Genomic DNA, 23,072 nt, shown 5'->3' on the forward strand with positions numbered 1-23,072 from the left:
AGCCTCGTCAAAAAGAAAAAGGAAGCATTCGTAAGGGCTAGAAGGCTGGGAACAGACGAAGCCCTTGAGGAGTATAAAGACAGTAGGAAGGAAATGAAGCAAGGAGTCAGGAGGGCGAAAAAGGGTTGTGAAAAGTCATTGGCAAACAGGATTAAGGAGAATCACAAGGCTTTTTATACATATATAAAGAGCAAGAGGGTAGCCAGGGAAAGGGTTGGCCCACTCAAGGACAGAGGAGGGAATCTATGCGTGGAGTCAGAGGAAATGGGCAAGGTACTAAATGAGTACTTTGCATCAGTATTCACCCAAGAGAAGGACTTGGTGGATGATGAGTCTAGGGAAGGGAGTGTAGATAGTCTGGGTCATGTCGTTATCAAAAAGGAGGAGATGTTGGGTGTCTTGCAAAGCATTAAGGTAGATAAATCCCCAGGGCCTGATGGGATCTACCCTAGAATACTGAGGGAGACAAGGGAGGAAATTGCTGGGGCCTTGACAGAAATCTTTGTATCCTCTTTGGCTACAGGTGCGGTCCCAGAGGACTGGAGAATAGCCAATGTTGTTTATTTGTTTAAGAAGGGTTGCGAGGATAATCCAGGAAATTATAGGTCGGTGAGCCTTACATCAGTGGTAGGGAAATTATTGGAGAGGATTCTTCGGGACAGGATTTACTCCCATTTGGAAACAAATGAACTTATTAGCGAGAGGCAGCATGGTTTTGTGAAGGGGAGGTCGTGTCTCACTAACTTGATTGAGTTTTTTGAGGAAGTGACAAAGATGATTGATGAAGGATGGGCAGTGGATGTTGTCTACATGGACTTCAGTAAAACCTTTGACAAGGTCCCTCATGGCAGACAGGTACAAAAGGTGAAGTCACACGGGATCAGAGATGAGCTGGCAAGATGGATACAGAACTGGTTCTGTCATAGAAGACAGAGGGTAGCAGTGGAAGGGTGCTTTTCTGAATGGAGGGCTGTGACTAGTGATGTTCCGCAGGGATCAGTGCTGGGACCTTTGCTGTTTGTAGTATATATAAATGATTTGACGGAAAATGTAGCTGGTCTGAATAGTAAGTTTGCGGACGACACAAAGGTTAGTGGAGTTGCGGACAGTGATGAGGATTGTCAGAGGATACAGCAGGATATAGATCGGTTGGAGACTTGGGCGGAGAAATGGCATATGGAGTTTAATCCGGACAAATGTCAGGTAATGCATTGTGGAAGATCTAATACAGGTGGGAAGTATACAGTAAATGGCAGAACCCTTAGGAGTATTGACAGGCAGAGAGATCTGGGCGTACAGGTCCACAGGTCACTGAAAGTGGCAACGCAGGTGGATAAGGTAGTCAAGAAGGCACACGGCATGCTTGCCTGCATCGGATGGGGCATAGAGTATAAAAATTGGCAAGTCATGCTGCAGCTGTACAGAACCTTAGTTAGGCCACACTTGGAATATTACATGCAATTCTGTTCGGCACACTACCAGAAGGATGTGGAGGCTTTGGAGAGGGTACAGAAGAAGTTTACCAGGATGTTGCCTGGTCTGGAGGGTTTTAGCTATGAGGAGAGGTTGGATAAACTCAGATTGTTTTCACTGGAACGACGGAGGTGGAGGGTCGACATGATAGAGGTTTACAAAGTTATGAGCGGCATGGACAGAGTGAATAATCAGAAGCTTTTTCCCAGGGTGGAAGAGTCAGTTACTAGGGGACATAGGTTTAAGGTGCGAGGGGCAAAGTTTAGAGGGGATGTGAGAGGCAAGTTTTTTACACAGAGGTTGGTGAGTGCCTGGAACTTGCTGCCGGGGAAGGTGGTGGAAGCAGGTACGGTAGCGACGTTTAAGAGGCATCTTGACAAATACATGAACAGGATGGTAATAGAGGGATATGGGCCCCGGAAGTGCAGAAGGTTTTAGTTTAGACAGGCATCAAGATCAGCGCAGGCTTGGCGGGCCGAATGGCCTGTTCCTGTGCTGTACTGTTCTTTGTATAGACAGAAGTGAATTTAAGAGAATCGCTTTATTGGAGGAACTGAAGGGCACTCTTTATTTGTATTAGTGTCTATCTAATTTTGTCGCTAGCTTTGGTGAGTAAATGACATTTTGTCCATGAGAGATGCCGTTGTTTCTGTATTTTAGAATCCAGGACTTTGTTTAACAGCCTGTCAAATGAATACATTAGTCCTGGCTACCTAATGTTAATATCTCTGTCCCTTTCTGTCCCACTCTGCTTTTCTGTTTTACATGCCCTTTCTGAAGTATTATCTGCGCCATCCTATAAAATTCTCTTGATTTGGAGATCACTGCCATTTTGTTGGTTGCCCTGTTTTCAGACACATATTACAAGCAGATGGCGAAGTTGCACAAACATTGAAAATCACGGGTTAAATTGTCTTGTGACAACAGCATGAGAAATGGTCCGTCTTTTCATCGCTGATTTTTCGACTGCCTCACCTCAATAACCACAATAACAATCCTCTCCTTGAGTTTCATGGTTTATTGGATGAATTTTCACTCCTGATACAGTGTGAATTCACAGAGGTCATCCAATAAAGTCCATCTACCACCCTATGACTTGATGACATGCTCTATTCTATCAACAAAAGTAATTTGCATTGGCATTACGTACTATTTTGCTTGCTAGCTAGCTAATACAGTTGGACTGCACTCCATTGATGTTTATATGCTTAGATACTTTATCGGGTGAAATATGTTTTAAATCGGTCTGTGTTTTGATGGCATTATATTGGCTGTCGACTTTATATACAGATTAATTGCCGCATGTCCGTGGTGAGTCAATAATTTTGTCAAATGTCTGTGGTGCAACATGTCAGTGCCTCTCCCTGACTCAAGCAGGAGCCTAACCAGGATTTTATAAAGGTTTAGCATAGCTTCCTTGCTTTTGTACTCTGTGCCTCTGTTAATAAAGTGAAGGATACCATATGCTTTTAAATGGCCTTCTCAACTTGCTATCTATATGCTTAAAAAAATATTTGGGTTCACTAAAGCCTTGACCTATCCTTATACTGTTTGTGCCTCTTATTCGTTTTTGTAGATCTCCTCTGTAATTTCTGAATTTAGTTTTGTTCATTACTGTATTATGAACATTAGGTTAGTCACAAGCTTCCTTTTGCCATTTCATTTTAATCTCCATATCTTCTGTCATCCAGGGAGCTCTAACTCTTGGTACCCTTCCTTTCCCCTTTGTGGGAATGTGTGTACTCTAGCTGTACATCCTTGAACACTAACACTGTGGTGTTATTGCCACGATTATTATTGTCCCTTGTGCCTTCAGCTCACCAACTTTATTTACCATGCAATAGGCATTGGCACACTTGCATTACAAACCGATCCTCGACTGCCACACATTTGCCCCCAGTCTGATCCCTCCTATTTCTGAACTATTCTTTACTTTAGTGTTATTTGTCTCTTCCAATCCTCTGTGCACTTTGGGCTGTATTGTAACAGCTGTTTGGGGATAGACTGGAAGGGGAGGGCTAGTAAAATGATGCGGGAAGGTGTTGAGTGGTGTACTCGATGTCTTCCCACCACCATGCCATTTTGCCAGCGACACCAAGGATGGCAGCTGAGTCACCAATCTGGAGCCCAATTAAGTCACTTAAGTTGCCAGCATTTTGCCAGTGGCTGGGGGTCTGCTGTAGTGTGAGGAGACTATCAGGAGACAGTGTGAAACCTGGTGACCTCCCAGTGGGCTCTGGGGTAAGGGGACCTCCTTTAAATCAGTTATAATAGCACAGAGGAGGCCATTTGGCCCATTGAGTCCATGCCAGCCCTCTGTAGAGCAATGCAGTCAGTTCCATTACCACTCTATCCCTGTCGCCCTGTAAGTTTATTTCCCTCAAGTGCCCATCCATTTTCCTTTTGAAATGATTCATCATCTCCACTTCCACCAGCCTTGTGGGCAGCAAATTCTAGGTCATTACCACTAACTGTGTAAAAAAAAGTTCTTCCTCCCATCCTCCTGTATCTCTTGCCCAAAACCTTAAATCTGTATCTCCTAGTCCTTATACCACCAGCTGATGGAAACAGTTTTTCCTTGTCTACCTTACACATGATCTTGTACACCTCTATCAAATCTCCCCTGAATCTCCTTTGCTCCAAGGAGAACAATCCCAGCTTCTCCAACCTATCCTTGTAACTAAATTTCCCTCAATGGAATCCTTAGGGCCTGTTTCTGTGCTGTATGACTCTATGACTCCACGGCTCTATTCTGCACCCTCTCAAGGACCCTCACATCTTTCCTAAAGTGTGGTGACCAGAACTGAATGCAGTCCTCTAGTTGTGGCCTGACCAGAGCTTCATAAAGGTTCAGCATAACTTCCCTGCTTTTGTACTCAATACCTCCATTTATGAACCTCAAGGTACCGTATGCTTTGCTAACTACTCTCTAAATATGTCCTGCCACCTTCAAAGATCGATGCACATGAACCTCCAGGTCCCTCTGTCCCTGTACACTCTTTAGAACTACACCACTTAGTCTATTTTACCTCTCCCTATCCCTTCTGCCAAAATGCATTAGCTCACACTTCTCTGTATTAAATTCTATCTGCCACTAGTCTGTCCATTCTGCTAGACTATGTCCTGTTGGGGTCGATTGGTATCATCCTCACTGTTTGCCTCTCCTCTGTTTGGTATGATCAGCAAAAATGTCATGTTCACTTCCCTGTCCTTTGTCCCATCTTTCTGCCTCTCTACCTCCCTCCTTTTTGTTAAGGCCTTCCTCAAAACCCACCTTTTGACCAATATTTTGATTACCCTTCCTGTTCACTCTTTCTTTGTTTTTCCTTGTGCCTGAAGTCAAGTCTCCATTAAAGTTACAGCATAATGCAAGTTGTATTTTTAAGCTCCCACATGATTGCTGGCTAATTTCACAAGGAATTCCAGTCAGTCCCACTGGGAGAAATGGGAGGAAAAATGAAACAGAAAGAAAAGACAATAATTGAAGTGGTGAAAGGTGTACTCTGAATTTACGGTTGATGTAAGAGGACTAATTCCAGGGAATGTAGCTCTGGAAGTTGAGGAATATCGCCAGTGATTTTTCATCCAGAAAATTGGAATTTCCCAACTTGTTCTTCCTGTGAGCGTCATCCTGATTTGGAGCACTCAATAGCAGATTGACTCTAAGCAATCATTTGGTGGAATATTTCCATCATCTCTAACTACTATTATCTGCTTCAGTTTATTCCCTGGGATGAGGCTGGGAGCCGACAGTCAGTTCAGCGACTTCCTCGATGGGCTGGGACCTGCACAACTTGTTGGAAGACAGACATTAGCAACACCTGCCATGGGTAAGTGATGAGTTTGCAGAATGAGATAGAATATTTCTGAAGCTTCTGTCCAATATTAGAGTTGGATGGGAGAGCTGATGAAAGTCAGCTGTGCAATACGCAAAAATAGTCTTTTCAGGTTTTATTTCATTTTTCTCTGACGGAGCATTTTTGATGTTATTCTTAGAATGTGACTTTTTGTTCTTTGTAATCATTTTTGCATTGCTTTTGTATTTGAGGTTGGATGCATGCCCTGATAATTGAATGAGAGAATAAAGAAAGAAGAGACCCAAAGAGGAGAAATCCCAGTTTTTATCCTTATCGACCAACACTCAGCTCAGATTTTAGGGCATTCATTGGGTGGAATTTTATGCTGTCCCCCGCGGCGGGTTTGTAGGTGGGGATTGCATAAGATTGGGTGGGATGGTGGTGGGGGTATCCACCAAAATTTAATCCGGGGTGACCGGGAAGCATGGCACGAAAAACCATGCAGGCTGCTTCCTGGCTGCGGGGGTATTCCTCATTCAAACTGAACCGAGGGATTCAGTATCGGGAAGGTGGGGGGGGGGGGGGGGAGGCCCACTGACGGCCAACCTTTGCCCTTGCTGCCGACTGCCTCTTCCCTCCCCCCACCCACCCTCCGAGACCCCATCTGCCCTGACCTACCTTGAGCCTGGTTCCAGCGCCACTCCTTGGTGTCTGGTCGTTGCAGCTACAGTGGTGGCACTGCAGCTGCTGGCCTCTGATTGGCTCGTAGCTCTGCAAGGCTGGGAATTCTGGCAGCTGGGTCCTAAATCGTACCGAAGGCCTGTCGCTGTCCAGTCAAGTGCCTGTTGGCACCAAATTCAGCAGGCCTTCCGTACAAGAGCCGACGTGGGAATCTCGGCGTTGGTTTCCCTCGACATCAAGACCCCCACCATCAGCACAAGATTCCATCCATTGTGTGCAAATGTTCAAACGCTCCAGGTACATAAAAATCTTTATTCCTTTTTTTTGGACACCAAGGGAATCGAGGGATATGGGGAGCAGGCGAGAAAGTGGAGTGAGTGTGAAGATCAGCCATAATCTTATTGAATGGTGGAAGATGTGAAGGCATTAGAGAGCGTACAGAAAAGATTTGTGAAAATGGTTCCAGGGTGAGGGACTTCAGTTGCATGGATAGATTGGAGAAACTGGGGCTGTTCTCCTTAGAGAAGAGAAGAATGAGAGGAGATTTGATTGAGGTGTTCAAAATTTTGAGGGGTCTGGACAGAGTAGACAGGGAGAAACTGTTCCCATCGGTGGAAAGGTCAAGAACTGGAGGACACTGATTTAAGGTGAATAGAAAAAGAACCAGAGGCGACATGAGGAACAACTTTTTTATGCAGCGAGTGGTTAAGCTCTGGAATATGCTGCCTGAGAGTGTGGTGGAGGCAGGTTCAATCGAGGCTTTCAAAAGGATATTGGATAATTATATGAAGAGAAAACATTTGCAGGGCTACAGGAAAAAAAGTGGGGAATTAGGATGAACTGAGTTGCTGTTGCAGGGAGCCTGCACAGACTTGATGGGCCAAATGGCCTCCCATGCTGTGATACTCTGTGTTCAGGAAGAAGGGTAACCTTTCCTTGTTTCTGCTATGGGCTTTTGCTGGGGTACACTTTCTCTTGTGTTGTGAAGCATTTCCAGTATTTGCTTTTTCTGTTTTTATTTCAAATTTCCAGCATTTGCAGTGTTTTTCTTTTGTTCCTTTTTTTGATTGTTTAATTTGTTAAAGGGTTTTGTTGTTGAGACTTTTGCTATGTTTCAGACTGAACTGATTTGCGTCTGCAATAACTGGAATTACCATTGTACTGATGTCAGTATATTATCAATATTCCTCTGATGAGGAGTCTTATTTCAATGTTGAGAAAGCTCCTGTGACTTCTCCTTGCCTGCATCACCATGGGTTAAGAAACATATACATTTTAGTACAGGAGATTGGTCCTATTGCCTGCACTGAATTTAGGCGTCTCTCAGGCTGATTTTAAACAGCCCCATTTTCCTGTTTTCCTCGCCAAACTAATTCATTATTGTGTTTGGTACTCGTGAATGAGAACTCAAATCTCTTATGGTCAAAGCATTTTGTATTTTGTTTTAACTTTAACTTCCCTTTGTTTGCCCAGGTGACATTCAGATTGGGATGGTGGACCGGAAAGGACAACTGGAAGTTGAAGTAATTCGAGCCCGAGGCCTCAATCAAAAAGCAGGCTCTAAATCACTCCCCGGTAAATATACAGCACACCTGTTTATGTCTTCTGATCTTGGGAATACTCTCGACTTAGAATGGCAGAACACAGATAAAATTAAGCATGTTCAGGAGTCTAATTCACTTTTGTGTGGGAGGGGCTTTGGGAAGAGTAAATGTGGAGAAGCTACTGAGCATGAGGTGGATGGTGCACACAGTACCACTTTCCCGAGATTTGGAGAGGGGTGGTTTTCATGAAAACACACTGCAGATAATTGAAAATCTAGTGAGTTTAGCAATTAATGACTTTAGGGAGAGGGACTATAAAATTCTAACAGGACTTGACAGGGTAGATGCAGGAAGGATGTTCCCGATGGTGGGGGAGTCCAGAACCAGGGGTCATAGTCTAAGGATACGGGGTAAACCTTTCAGGACTGAGATGAAGAGAAATTTCTTCACCCAGAGAGTGGTGAACCTGTGGAATTCGCTTCCACAGAAAGCAGTTGAGACCAAAACATTGTATGTTTTCAAGAAGGAGTTAGATATCGCTGTTGGGTTTAAAGGGATCAAAGGGTATGGGGCGAAAGCGGGAACAGGCTACTGAGTTGGATGATCAGCCATGATCATAATGAATGACGGAGCAGGCTCGAAGGGCCGAATAGCCTTCTCCTGCTCCTATTTTCTATGTTTCTGTGACTAGATATTCCAAATAAGGAATTTTCAAAGTCTAAAGCACTGTTCCAGCTTGTTAGGGATTTCGCTGCTGATTGCTGTTCAGTGGCTCCTGCTGGAAGGTGTACTGTAAATTGGATAAGAACAGGATCAGGCTTGTTTATGATGCCCTTCAAACCTCACACTTGAATGAACTGCTCAAACTCCAGCATCAGTGTTTCAAAATTGTGCTTCCAGCAAGGAATTTCACCCACTGGGAATATGTATTAGAAATTGAGCAGCAACTTCCCTGCAATTGTCTGGCTATTAAAATGAATGGACAGAAAATGGCAGTATTATCTTTTACTGTATTTCTAGTTTAGTTGGAAACATTCAGTGAAACACTCTACACACTTTAATTTCACTGAGGACATGAATATGTAGGTTCCACAATAATACAACTCATCTACTAAATGAGTGCAAACTAAGAGAGACTACAATATTCATACAATATTATAGTTAAATATTAAGATTTATAATAACAAGCTATATCCCCACAAACTAGCAGACTTTGATCATTTCCATGCCTGGGAGGCACTCAAGGATGTTCTACCGTGGCTGAAATCTGTCAGCTTTCTGTTTCCTAAGCTGCTACTATTTCTATATTGAAAGCCTGGAAAGGTACAGCCCTTGTGAATCGTCAGTCAAATCATGCAACTGAAAGTCATTTATCAAACAATACTTTCCATTTGTTGGGTGTTTAGTTTCACCAAACTTTCCCAGTTTCATTAGAGCTGAGAGATACCTGACATTCACAACAAGGTCAGAGCTCACTTTTCCTGGTACATTGAAAGAACCAAGTAGCCTTCAGAGTTCTGCTCAATGTACATAGTATGAGTTCCAAGCTGTTCACAAGGTTTGTTTATCTTCCTCCTGTCTGAGGTTTGTTTACAGTTCAGTAAGACTTGCTTATCTTAAAAGGAATAGTTATTGGCTGTCGAAGGTGACCACCAAGAAATAAAGACTTGCATTCATATAGCACCTTTCACTTCCTCAGAATGCCCGACAGCACTTTATAGTCAATGTGTACTTTTGGAAGTGTAGTCACTGCTGTAATGTTTACTCGACACAGCTCTCCAACACAAAGTCCAACAACATCAAACAGACATGCAAATAAAAGCACGATTCTAAACCTAGTTTACTGTTATGTCTACTATTTCACATTAGATCTGATTTTCTCACAGTGGGAAGCAGACATCTGAATTCCCAATAGACACACAAGCTCTTAAAATCAGCTGCTCACTATCCAGGTTTACCAGAACGAACAGCCATTTGGTAAATTACCAGGAAACAACTGGTCCCATGGAACCAGTCAGTGCCTTCAGGAGTGGAGAGAACATTGGGGAGATGGAAGTTTCAAAGAAATTGTTAGTTATTATTAGTTTTCACCAAAAATATCTCCTTATGTTTTACCACTCACACAAAATCTGTACAGCTAAGGTAAGCTTTTCAGCTCACCAGAGTTCATCTATTCTGAAAAACCTTAAATTGTAACATCCTATTGTTTCTTAAATGATTCTTGGGTTTTCACTTCTACTTATTATATCCATAAGCCGATTCCATGTGTTTATCACTGTTTCTGAAAAGAATAACTTGTTCATATTAGCCCTAAATTTGCCTTTTATTTCCCTGCCCTTTATTTTAAAATACTAATGATTTAACTTTTCCATATCATTTACTGTTTCATATGCCCTTCTATAAGATCATTTTATAAGACTAGCCAAGCCTCCTTCGACAGCACCTTCCAAACCCAGGATCTCTTCCACCTGGAAGGACAAGGGCAGCAGATGCTGGGAACATCACCACCTGCAAGGTCCCCTCCAAGCCACACACCATCCTGATTTGGAACTATATTGCTGTTCCTTCACTGTCACTGGGTCAAAATCCTGGAACTCCCTTGCTAACAGCACTGTGGGAGTACCTGCACCACATGGACTGCAGTGGTTCAAAAAGGCAGCTCACCACCACCTTCTTGAGGGCAATTAGGGATGGGCAATAAATGCTGGCATTGCCAGCGATGCTCACATAGGGGTTGGCAACATGTCTATGACCAAGAGTGGCTCGGTAGCACCAGGACTGCCGAGCTGGCCGTGTCCTAAAGGACATAGCTGCTAGACTGGGTCTGCGGCAGGTGGTGAAGGAACCAACAAGAGGGAAAAACCTACTTGACCTTGTCCTCATCAGTCTACCTGTCGCAGATGCATCTGTCCATGACAGTATTGGCAGTCCTTGTGGAAACGAAGTCCCATCTTCACATTCAGAATACCCATCATCATGCTGTGTGGCACTAGATTTCGAACAGATCTAGCAACTCAAAACTGGGCATCCATGAGGCACTGTGGGCCATCAGCAGCAGCAGAATTGCATTCAGCCACAATCTGTGACCTCATGGCCTGGCATATCCCCCACTCCACCATTACCATCTAGGCAGGGGACCAACACTGGTTCAATGAAGAGTGCAGGAGGAAATGCCAGGAGCAAGAGCAGGCATATCTCAAAATGAGGTGTCAGCCTGGTGAAGCTGCAACACAGGACTACTTGCATGCCACACAGCGGAAGCAACATGCAATAGACAGAGCTAAGCGATCCCGTAACCAACAGATCAGATCTAAGCTCTGCAGTCCTGCCACATCCAGTCGTGAATGGTGGTGGACAATTAAACTACTAACTGGAGGAGGTGGCTCCACAGATATCCCCATCCTCAATGATGGGGGAGCCCAGCACATCAGTGCGAAAGATAAGGCTGAAGCATTTGCAACAATCTTCAGCCAGAAGTGCCGAGTTGATGATCCATCTCAGCCTCCTCCTGAAGTCCCCAGCATCACAGATGACAAACTTCAACCAATTCAATTCACTCCACGTGATATCAAGAAACGACTGAAGACATTGGATACTGCAATGACTATGGGTCCTGACAATATTCCAGCAATAGTACTGAGGACCTGTGTTCCAGAACTACCCTCGCATCTAGCCAAGCTGTTCCACTACAGCTACAACACTGGCATCTATCCAGCAATGTGCAATATTACCCAGGGATTTCCTGTGCACAAAAATCCAACCCGGCTAATTACCGCCCCATCAGTCTACTCCCGATCATCAGTAAAATGATGGAAGGGGTCGTCGACAGTGCTATCAAATGGCACTTGCTCAGAAATAACCTACCCATTGACGATCAGTTTGGGTTCCACCAGGGCCAGTCAGCTCCTGATCTCATTACAGCCTTGGTCCAAACATGGACAAAAGAGCTGAACTCAAGAGGTGAGATGAGAGTGACTGCCCTTGTCAACATGGCAGCATTTGACTGAGTATGGCATCAAGGAGCCCAAGCAAAACTGGAGCCAATGGGAATCAGGGGAAAACTCTCCGTTGGTTGGAGTCATACCTCGCACAAAGGAAGATGGTTGTGGTTGTTGGAGGTTAATCATCTGAGCTCCAGGACATCACTGCAGGAGTTCCTCAGGGTAGTGTCCTAGGCCCAACCATCTTCAGCTGCTTCATCAATGACCTTTCCTCCATCACAAAGTCAGAAGTGGGGATGTTCGCTCATGACTGTATGATGTTCAGCACCATTCACAACTCCTCAGATACTGAAGCAGTCCATGTAGAAATGCAACAAGACCTGAACAATATCCAGGCTTGGGCTGATAAGTGGCAAGTAACATTCGCGTCACACAAGTGCCAGGCAATGACCATCTCCAACAAGAGAGAATCTAACCATCTCCCCTTGACATTCAATGGCATTGCCATCGCTGAATCCCCCACTATCAACATCCTGGGGGTCACCATTGGCCAGAAGCTGAACAGGACCAGCCACATAAATGCTGTGGCTACAAGAGCAGGTTAGAGGCTAGGAATTCTGCAGTGGGTAACTCACCTCTTGACTCCCCAAAGCCTGTCCACCATCTACAAGGCACAAGTCAGGAGTATGATGGAATATTTACCACTTGCCTGGAGAATGCAGCTCCAACAACACTCAAGAAGCTCAACACCATCCAGGACAAAGCAGCCCACTTGATTGGCACCCCATCTACAAACATTCACTCCCTCCACCACCGATGCACAGTGGCAGCAGTGTGTACCATCTACAAGATGCACTGCAGCAACTCACCAAGGCTCCTTCAGCAGCACCTTCCAAACCCACGACCTCTATCACCTAGAAGGACAAGGGCAGCAAATACTTGGGAACACCACCACCTGCAAGCTCCCCTCCAAGTCAGACCATCCTGACTTGGAACTATATCGCCATTCCTTCACTGTCGTTGGGTTAAAATCCTGGAACTCCCTTCTAAATAGCACTCTTGTGTACCTACACCACATGGACTGCAGCGGTTCAAGAAGGCAGCTCACCACCACCTTCTCAAGGTAAATTAAGAATGGGAAATAAATGCTGACACAGCCAGCAACATTCACATGCCCTGAACAAATGCAAAAAATGTTCAGACTTGGTGCTTACTTCTTACAAAACTTCCAAACACAGCTTTGCTATTGTGTTAAAACATTAGACCAATGGCCACATCTGGATGGTCAAGGAAACTAGGTGAAACATTCTAAAAACCTCCCAATAAAAAGTGATCAGGGTGGTGATGTAACAATCAATCAGGGGAAGCAATTAAATCTTAATAGAATACAATTGCCAGCAGCCCTTCCACCAGCTTATACACGATTGGAGCTGTTTGATCATGGAGTTATCACAGTCTAACAAACCATCGCTGATGTTTCAATATGCTTTATCCTACCAAAATATCAGCAGGCCTCACAAGATTACAATGCCCCTTCATCTATTGTTTATGTTATGATCAGGTGAGGAGGGGTTGCCAGGCTTCCTTCTTGTCCTTCCTCTTATTTGACTGCAACAGGGTTTATTCCTTTTTAAGCAATGGATGCACTTGCCAATTCAGTGAGTGTTTTATCTTTTACCTTTGTTGTGATTGTGAAATAACCAATCGGACAGGTTTTCTTGTGTTTAAACAAGAAAGAGGTGAGTTTATTATACTTAAAAAATCTAAACCCGATCTAAATAAAATAAAATTTATGCTACAGTTTTATGCACACACACATTAGAATCACACACACACACACAAATAGATTACAGAGTGATGAGGAATAGATTTTGGTTAGATTAGAGTCCAGAACAAATAGAAATACTACACAGTTTATGGTGTCTGGTAAGTTTAGTGGTCTGCCAGTTGAATTCATGGCCCTGAAGTTCTGGGTTGATTGTTGTTCTTGAAGACAGTTGAGCAGAGGGCTTCCTCCCTGTGGTCTTTGTCTTGGATCTAGCAGCTGACAGCTGGGCTTTGCTCATCCCGCCCCAGGTCTTCTAGAGAGAGAGAGACAGCCCTTGTGGCTTCTGCACAGTTTGTGTCTCTGCCTTGTCCAAGGGAATCTCCCAGCTTTCACAGAGATGGATAGATGGTCATATGACTGTCTCAGTGTATTCTCTGGTGCCTTCTAACAAGATTCAAGTTTAGGAATTTCAATCTTTCTTAGACCGCATGATGTTATGCTTTAATGTGGAAAATTGCCCAGGTATTTTCTGTCCCCAGAAGCAGGCCAAATCCAGTCTGGCCAATTACTGCCCATCAGTCTACTCGCAACCATCAGCAAAGTGATGGAACGTGTCATTGACAATGCTATCGAGCAGCGCTTACTCAGCAATAACCTGCTTATTGGTGCTCAGTTTGGGTTCTCCCAGGGGCAATCAGGTTCCAGATTTTATTACAGTCTTGTCCAAGCAAGGACAAAAGAGCTGAATTCCAGAGGTGAAAGTGACTGCTCTTGACATCAAGGCAACATTTGACCAAGTGTGGCAACAAGGAGCTGAGTCAAAATCTTGAAGCTCCCTACCTAACATCACCACACTGACTGCAACGGTTCAAGATGGTGGGCAATAAATACCACCTTGCCAGCGATGCCCACATACCGTGCATGAATAAATTAGAGAAAAGGCCAGTGGAAGCATCATTAAATGTCAGGTTCTCTGTGTTTACAAGCATTGGAGTAATGGTCAAAAGAATGAATTTCAATTGCACTGCATTAAGGGTTCTGATAATTTTGTGAGAAATGCTTGTTTCAAATGATAAAACTTTAAGACTGCAAAATTGAAAATTGAAGATTGGAATCCGTTATATGTTGATGAGTTTTAGATGCAGGGTCAGACCTGCAATCAGAAGTTTATAATCTTTCCCTCAAAGGTGTCAGGTGATAAGTGGAGATGAGAGTCTTGCTCACTCTGCACTCAAGCTAGAAAGGAATGAGAACAGTTTTCCTCATTGCTGCTTACAGTGCTTCACTAACAGATTCTCGGGTTATTTTCAGCTTCACTGTCCAGTGGCAGAGTGATTCTCCCTTGTCGTGTTTCAAATAAATGGGACAAAAATCAGCCAGGTTCTATAACAAGTGAGCAATCTGCTCCACCAGATTAACACACAGGCACTGAAGGTGAAAATGACTCCCTTACTAAGAGGTCACCTATGATATGGTGCAAAGTGAACAGCCCAAGAGGGAGAAACTTTGTTTTACAATGGGCCATTTATTTATTTTTTTATTTCATCCTTTTACAGCTCCTTATGTCAAAGTGTACCTGCTGGAGAATGGTGTGTGCATAGCCAAAAAGAAGACAAAAATTGCACGGAAAACACTTGATCCACTCTATCAACAGTCATTACTATTTGAAGAAAGTCCGCAGGGTAAAGTCTTACAGGTTAGTATTGTCCAGTCCCACGATGATCGGTCAAAACTATTTCAGAGGACATGCTTGGGTGGTGCCCAGTCCTTTATCTCTATTATGCCTGGTCAGTGAACAGTCTATCCTAAATGTTATGTTTATTTGAAATGCTGTCCCAAAGCCCATGACTGCACCTATTCCAGTAAATGACTTTTTTAGATCAGACTTTGCTACCTCCAATCCTCTGAATCCCAGGCTGGACTTCTCCACAGTTATTTAGTTTACTATTGGAGCATCCAAGTTATATTAACTCTGGTTTGGATTCAAGACCGTAAAGATGGAGATTCAGCTGTGATTTCCAACACTCTGAACTCGACTGATTGGGAAATCTGGTGTATCTGATAGATCACTGATCATTTCTAAATGACCAGGTGGATCTTTTGGAAAACTTGCCTCTAAGAAGCAACGTGGGTCCTTACAAATCTGGAGAATGTTTTATAAATTTAGGGAGAGTAGGATTTTGTTCTATTGAATACATTCAGTTCTTCAGTCTGTCCATACATGACATTGTTGTAAGAGTTTCTCAACACTGGTGAACTACACATAAGCTGAAGGTGAGACGGATGCATCAATGTTTCAGCAGCAACTGTTCCATCAGCGTGCCTGACTGTAATAAACAAACTGGATGTAGAAACAAGTATAAACTCCACCACAAAATAGAACTGATGACTGGTGTGATGCTAGAATCATGGTGCACTTTGTTCATTTTTATTTTGTGTGGAATTCATCACTGCAATGTCTTCAAGAAAGAGCGACATTTCATTTATATCGATTCATTCATGCCGTAAGGGCAAGTCAAAGGACTTTACACAGAAAGAATTACTAAGGAAGTGTATTCACAGGTGCTCTGTAAGCAAACATGGCAGCTAACTTGTACACAACCAGGTTCCACTAAAAAGAATGAGATGAGCAACCAGTTATTTTCTTTGGTATCAGAACAGTGGGAGGCATTCAAAGGGGAGATTCAAGTGGTTCAGGGTAAACATGTTACCACAAATAACAAGGGTGAGATGACCAAATCTAGAGCCCCATGGATGTCAAAGAGCCTGCAGGGTAAGATAAGGCAGAAAAGGAAAGCTTATGTCCCACACTGAGAACTCAATACTACAGAAAGTGGGGAGGAATTTAGAAAATGGAGGGGTGAAATCAAAAAGGAAATTAGGAAAGCAAAGAGAGAGCATGAGAGAATATTGGTAAGCACAATCAAGGTGAACCCAAAGATGTTTTATCAATACATTAAGAGTAAGAGGATAACTAAGGAGAGAGAAGGGCCCATAAAAGACCAAAAAGGTAACCTATGTGTAGGGGCAGAAGATATTGGTATGATTCTTAAAGAATACTTTGTGTCTGTCTTCACAAAAGAGGGGGAACAATGCAAATATCGTAGTTAAGGAGGAAGAGGGTGAAGTATTGGATGTGATAAACATAAGGAGAAAGGAAGTATTAATGGGATTAGCATCCTTGAAATTTGGGCCGGATGAAATGTATCCTAGGCTGTTAAAAGAAGCAAGAGAGGAAATAGCAGAGGGTATGACCATCATTTTCCTGTCCTCACTAGATATAGGTGTTGTGCTGGAGTATTGGAGAATTGCTAATGTTGTACCTCTGTTTAAAAAGGGAGCGAAGGATAAACTGAATAATTACAGGCCAGTCAGTTTAACCTCAGCAGTGGGCAAATTATTGGAATCTATTCTGAGAAACTGTCACTTAGAAAGGCGCATGTTAATCAAGGATAGTCAGCATGGATTTGTTAAGGGAAGATCTTGTTTGACCAACTTGATTGAATTTTTTGAAGAAGTAACAAGGAAGATAGATGAGGGTAGTGCAGTTGATGTGGTCTACATTGATTTTGCAACTTGCAATTATATAGCACCTTTGACATATAAAAAGTTCCAAGGCACTTCACAGGGTGTAATCAATAATCATACTTATTCGGAATGTTTTCTGCGTTTTTCATTTCACTCTCTCTCTCTCTCTCTCTGACTTCTTTATTTATTTGTCATTCTTGTTTTCTGTTTCACTGCATGGGAATAGGATGAGATAAAATTCTCCATAATTAGCTCCTGCCAGGAAAATTGCATTTACAGATTCTGCATCCTTCCTAGCTGTGCACACTTCTCAGTATGCCATTAATTTTGCAGAAAGACAGATACTCTTCCATCTTTCTTTAAAAAAAGCAACTTTACATCTTCCTTCCTCCTCATTCCACGCCCCACCCCCTTACCTCACCACATCCAACCCCACCACCTCTGAGTTTCTTTAAGGCATGTTAAGGGAAATTCAAAACAATTAGTTCCAACAGTTTTTTTTTAATGGCCAATATTTAGTTGCAATCTTGTTTTCAGTTGGACATTTTCAGTAATTTGAGCAGGTTATTAAGAGAAAGACAAATATTTAGCACTTCTTTAAAAAATGCTTCTGGACCACACTTTTTTATTTTTATTCCAGTTGTCCCTTCATTTTCTGGGTGGTAATTGCTTGAATATAACCAGCAGTAAATTAAATTATTTAAATGGCATCCTTGCTACTCTAGCCATTGGATGTATTTGAAGCTTATTTATGATGGTGTTAAAGCTTTATGCACACCAACCTAAATGTAGGCTTCCGAAAGAATTCTGTGACTATATGATCACTGCAAAGTTACCGCATCACAATTATTCAAGTGAAATTCACTGCACAGCATACATTAGAATCTCCTCACTATTGTTCTTTGCTATTTTACAGGTGATAGTCTGGGGAGATTATGGCCGAATGGACCACAAATGTTTTATGGGAGTGGCACAGATCCTATTGGAAGAACTTGACCTATCTAGCATGGTGATTGGCTGGTACAAACTGTTTCCAACGTCTTCATTGGTGGACCCCACCTTGACACCCCTTACTCGCAGAGCTTCCCAATCATCTCTTGAGAGTTCGACTGGACCTGCCTGTGTTAGGTCATAGTGAACTGTTGGGAGATTCCAAAAAAACAGGACAAAAATCCGAAGCTGACCATAAATATGATCAAATCACTGCTGGAGCCAGACAATCACTCTTGTTTTGCCAATAGTACTGTTTCTAAAAATAATAGGGCTTCATAAATCCTAAAAAGTACATAGATATGTGTGTATGTATTTATGTATGTATGCTGGCATGAATTGGCAAACACGCACTACATTAAATGCTGAATGGAAACTCGTATCAGCGACAGTCACTGATTATGTGTAAGAGGCTAAATGAATGAGACCAATGTGCTCTGAACTAAAAAAAAGTTCAATATTTTCAAGTATATAACAGCGAACTGGAAAGGTATCAGACTCAGAAAAAAAAGAAATTGTTCATCGTTTCTGTAGAAACGATAAACAGTGTTACCTACTGGTGTTACATTTGTTTTTCGGCATACACTTCTTCCACTGCTGTCTGTTGTACTGAAACCTAGCTGAAATTCTGCAACTGCCCCCCTCTCACCCCCCGACAATGCTGACAGAGACCTTTCCTGTTGTCCCTTTATTAAAGGGTGCTGTGTATCTCTGTGAGCGTCACAAAAGGTGTTCTACAGCTTCAGACTTTAGTGCAGAAAATGCCAGTGTCTGGATATCACCTCGCTCTCAGTAAACAGCATCACAACCATTGTGAGTTAACTACAGAAAAACAAACTCACAAAATTTGAGCTTCAGATTTGAGCAGCACCCGTTATACTTCTAAACAAAGACTCTCAAGTGTTGTTTGCCATTTGCCACACAATTGCCATTGTTTTTCTCTTTGTAAAACAGGCACACGTTTGCATTATGAATTAAGATTTTTTATGTTTACTGATGTTTTGCATGAAAAAAGAAGTTTTGAAACTGCAATCAGTGCTGGAGACTGTTAAAAGCAGCTTCAGTCTTGATATTCTGCAGAGATTGTGGCACTAAGATGTTCCTTGTAATGCAATTCTCTTCCTATAATTACAAACAGTTGAGATAACTTCTGTATAAAATTGTACATTTGACTTCCCAAAGTGTTGATCAATAATGGATTTAGCATAAGCCGTTTGAGCTGTACCTGGGATTTTTCCTGATCGTGTGTCATATGGCACTCTGATTTGCCCCAGATAGAGCATGATGCAAGTTGTTTGATAATTGCTGGAAATTACAGTTGAAGTTTCCTGCACACGTTTAGTGTTTTTTAATCTGACTTCAGTTTACATTATTTCGGAATTACTGCAAGCACAGTGCTTGATTTTTTTACAGTGAGATGTATTATTTTTTGAAAGAAAAGCAAACTTTCGATTTGCTTTTTTTAAAAAAAAATCATTTTTCCTTAAGTCCCATTGGCCTTGAAATCTCTTGTGTATTTATGTCAATGCAGGTGGTGATTCTACCTTCCTCCTCGTCCTCCTCCTGCTCTCATGGGCCTTTTTGATTTTCGGATCACTGATGTGGAGCAGCATGACTCTGGAACTGTTCAATTGCTGCATGCATGTTTTGTAGGGGGGGGGGGGGAAACAACACAGGAGTTAATTAATATGTGTGTTAGTTCCACATAGGCCAGCTTGTATGTTGCATGTACTTGTACAGTTTGCTTGTTAATTATTATAGAGAAATAACTAAGAAATCAAAGCCATTAATTTACGTTAATGTCTTTTTGCTGATTTGAACTAGGCTCAGGTCTGGTGGTGAATGTCTATTGAAAGATTTTTTTTGTATTCTCTCTGGATAATAATTGCTGATGTAGTACAGAAAAAAGCACCCGATTGATTTTGATGTAGGTTCTTACTTGTGGGGCTTTAAACAGATGTTAGAAGTATTGTGTACACACAAAATTTTGACTTCTAGGTATTCTGCCTGCACAGAGTGAAATGTCTCATTTAAATAGGCCAGCTCTTTAATTTATCTGTTATCCTACAGGGTGGATAAGATTGATTGCTGCCTGACCTGCTGAGCAGGAAGAATTGAAACAATGGTCTAATAAGGTCCTATTCCATTTATTGTGGCCAAATTCAGCTGATTGGATGGTACCTCTCTAACCGCAGCAGTTGTCTGAACACTCCCCTGTGCTTTTAAATGAACTTCAGACTCGTTATGTAAACATGTTTAATAAAATTTACTTTTCATGTCAGCTTTAGATTTTTTCTTTACTTCATTAAGCAAACTGAATATGAGAAGACCTAGAAAAGGAAATAAGAGGAGCAAGGAGAGAGTGTGAGAATAGATTAGCAGCTCTAACCGACAGGTGATAGGCGGTATGGGTAACTTCCACTCCTCACGTCCCAACTGACCACTGTCGTGTTTTGTTAAAAATAGTGTGCTAGTCCCTGAGTGTTTTAGGGTGAAATAAACAAATGACAGATTTTCTCGTAGGTTCTAAAAAAAAAATTTCATTCACTTCAACAGCAAAAAACCCAAGTTTCGCAACCTTCACCCACTCACGCATTCACACACATGCATACACAAGAATAGATAGATAAAGGGTAGGCTGCAATTTAAGTTCAAAGGGAGGTAAGAGGTCATGGTTCTCAGAAAACCTGTTTTATCTTCTTGGGAGGAAATGTCTTTTGAAAGGTGCAGGCCTGGATGTTTGTAGTTGTGAACTTGCTGAGGAGTTGAAGATTTCTGGTGGTTAAAACTGCAGACTGGAGGTGGTGGTCACTTTCAGTTCTCTGCTGCAGCAAGTTGAAGTGTAGAATTAGCAGCAGGGCTTTTTATTTGTGTTGGTCCGACCTCACAGCCTTTGGTTGGACTGGCTTTCATTGTTTTTTTTTCTCGATCTCACCTGTCTCCAGAGGGCTATTTTTTAAGGTAAAACTCCATCACCTTTGATTTTCAGTTAGATGAACATGGCCCTATCCCCTGCTGTGACCACACAGTGGACCAGGATTTGGAAACCTGTTGATGTCTGAATGGGGATCATTCTGTTATAATGGGCTGGATTTTAAGGAGCCTTCAACATCAGGATCCATGGCAGGTGCGGCCTGAAGATGGCCCTGGATGAGGCCCGACACAGACCTCGATGCCAGCGGGGCCCGGCCCCATAGTACCAGATCCCCGCCCCTCGCCACTCGGCAATGGGGCTGCAACTTAAATATTTAAATAAATTAAAATATCTGAATTAGTTAATCTCACGTCGCCTCCTGATGTCCCGCCACGATCTTCACCCCAGAGGCTGGCACTGCCGCGCCTTTGGACCCGGGTAAACAAGGCAGAATACTTGTGAGGAGCATGGGGAGGTAAGTTTATCAGTGCGGGGGTGGGAGAAATTGAGTCAAATTAGTGTCCCGGGTGTAGGAGATGGTGTGAAGGGTTGTAGGTGAAAGTTTGTGCAGTTTGGGGGGCAAGATCAGATGGTAAAGCTAACTGTTTTGGGATGGAGGGCAAATAATTAATTGTTATGGGGGGGTGGTGGGTGGGAGAGGGCCAAAAGCGATGTATTTATTTTTAAAATTCCATTTAATTTTAAGTATTTAAATTTCCCGGTAGAGCTGATAGCCCTTTAAAAATGGAAGGACAGCCCGCCCCCTCCTCGTGATCGGGGAAACAGGCCCCCCACCTATTTAAATGAATCACTTGGAATCGCGGTGGCTCTTTGGCATGTGGCTTGTACAGGAGGGCTGCCATTTTTTTCGCGGCTTATAAAATTCAGCCCAATGGTGCTACTTCACCCCTTTTCATTTTGTTTCGGGCTGTGAGTCAGCTTGTCTCCTGAACCCTTTGTTAGTTTGTTCATGTAGATAGGAGTCATCAGTTTGCATTTAGGCGCAGTTAGTGAGTTTCGTCTTTGCAGACAGATTTGTTAATGTCCAGTACAGGAGGAGTCACGTTACCACTACTCCACTTTGACTGTGGACACGTTCCTGTGGTTTAGTTTAATAGTTAACTTTTTATTTTCATAATTACTTCAATTCTTTGCTCATTGAGAGAAAGCAGCGTGAGTGGAGCAGAGATTTAAAAAGTGTGCCAAAAGATCAGCGGCTGGAGAGAAAGAAGCGGGAATGGAGTGGAGATTTCAAAAGTGCACCAAAAGGTCGGATACTGGAGAGTGAGCAGCAGGAGCAGAATGAAAGAAAAAAAAAAGCAAAACGTGACGTCACAATCAAAAGAAAGCGTGGGGAAACGAAAGCCAGCCAGGGTGAGTAAGCCGATAAGCTTTTAATTTAATCTAAATTAATCAAATATAAAATAAGACTTGATTAACTCATAAGTATAAAACTTCACAAGGTAAGGTGTTTTCAGTACTGTCTGGTTGTTTTAAACAGTGCCACCCTGTTGTGGGTTGTTGTAGTAGCGTAGTTGGGGCATTCTTGATAAAGTCTCGGAATCTGGTTAAGATTAACTTATAACTCTTATTATTTACACATCTCTATTTACACTTTCCTCATGCCCCTCTCGCTATATATATATATATAAGACATACATACATACAGACATATATACATACATACATACAAACAGGGAGAGTATTGGGCCACATTAGGACCTGGGAAACTAAAAATATTCAATTGGGTAGTGCAATAGTAAGTGTTGTAATAGGGGTATAAACACAGAGCAGGACTAGAGGTATTAATGAAAATTGGTAGTTTAAACAGGTTACTCATTAGATTGTTAAAAAAGGGAACAGAGGGTTTTTGTTTACATCATGGATGGGCAGCTGCGACCTGTTGCTTGCAATTCCTGCACCATGTGGGACCGTCAGGTCACTTTGTCTGTCTTGGGTGGGTGGTGCATGTGCAAGAAGTGTCTCCAGTTGCTTCAGCTCGAGAACCAGATTTCCAAGCTTGAGGGACAGCTGGAGTCACTGCGGAGCATCAGGGAGCAGGAGGGTTTCCAGGAGGTGGTCACCCGACAGGCAGTAGGAGTTCAGGATAATAGATCGGTGACCATCTGGCTGAAGTGCAAGAGTCTTTAGGGTGTGTGTCACTCTCAAGCCAGTACTCTGGGAGTGATAACGCCTTGAAGGAGTGCACTCCAGACCAAGGCACCAATGAACAAGGGAGTGTATAGGAGGGAGCAGAAAATTGCAGAAATGCTGTTGTTATGGGTGATTCCATAGTCAGGGGGACAGACACGCATTTCTGTAACCGTCATTGTGAGCCTCGCATGGTATGTTGCCTCCCTGGTGCAAGGGTAAAGGACATCAAAAAGAAAGTCAGCATATTCTGCAGAGGGAAAGGAGTGAACCAGAAATTGTGGT

At 42.7% G+C, this 23,072-nt stretch overlaps 1 protein-coding gene across 19 annotated transcripts in view; it reads left to right on the forward strand.

Annotated features, from left to right (window-relative positions):
* The window catches only part of LOC137353703 (regulating synaptic membrane exocytosis protein 3-like), a 1,492,914-nt gene extending 1,473,642 nt beyond the window's left edge, over window positions 1-19,272 (forward strand). For all 19 annotated transcript variants that reach the window (XM_068020069.1, XM_068020075.1, XM_068020096.1 and 16 more), the window contains 4 exons: window positions 5,194-5,303; window positions 7,425-7,526; window positions 14,761-14,900; window positions 17,649-19,272. In XM_068020069.1, coding sequence (XP_067876170.1) covers window positions 5,194-5,303; window positions 7,425-7,526; window positions 14,761-14,900; window positions 17,649-17,867 — 571 coding nt within the window. In that variant the 3' untranslated portion in view covers window positions 17,868-19,272. The remainder of the gene's footprint in view (window positions 1-5,193; window positions 5,304-7,424; window positions 7,527-14,760; window positions 14,901-17,648) is intronic.
* Window positions 19,273-23,072: the final 3,800 nt, after the last annotated feature.

The sequence above is a fragment of the Heterodontus francisci genome, chromosome 3, assembly GCF_036365525.1.
Source record: "Heterodontus francisci isolate sHetFra1 chromosome 3, sHetFra1.hap1, whole genome shotgun sequence".
Lineage (NCBI taxonomy): Eukaryota > Metazoa > Chordata > Chondrichthyes > Heterodontiformes > Heterodontidae > Heterodontus > Heterodontus francisci.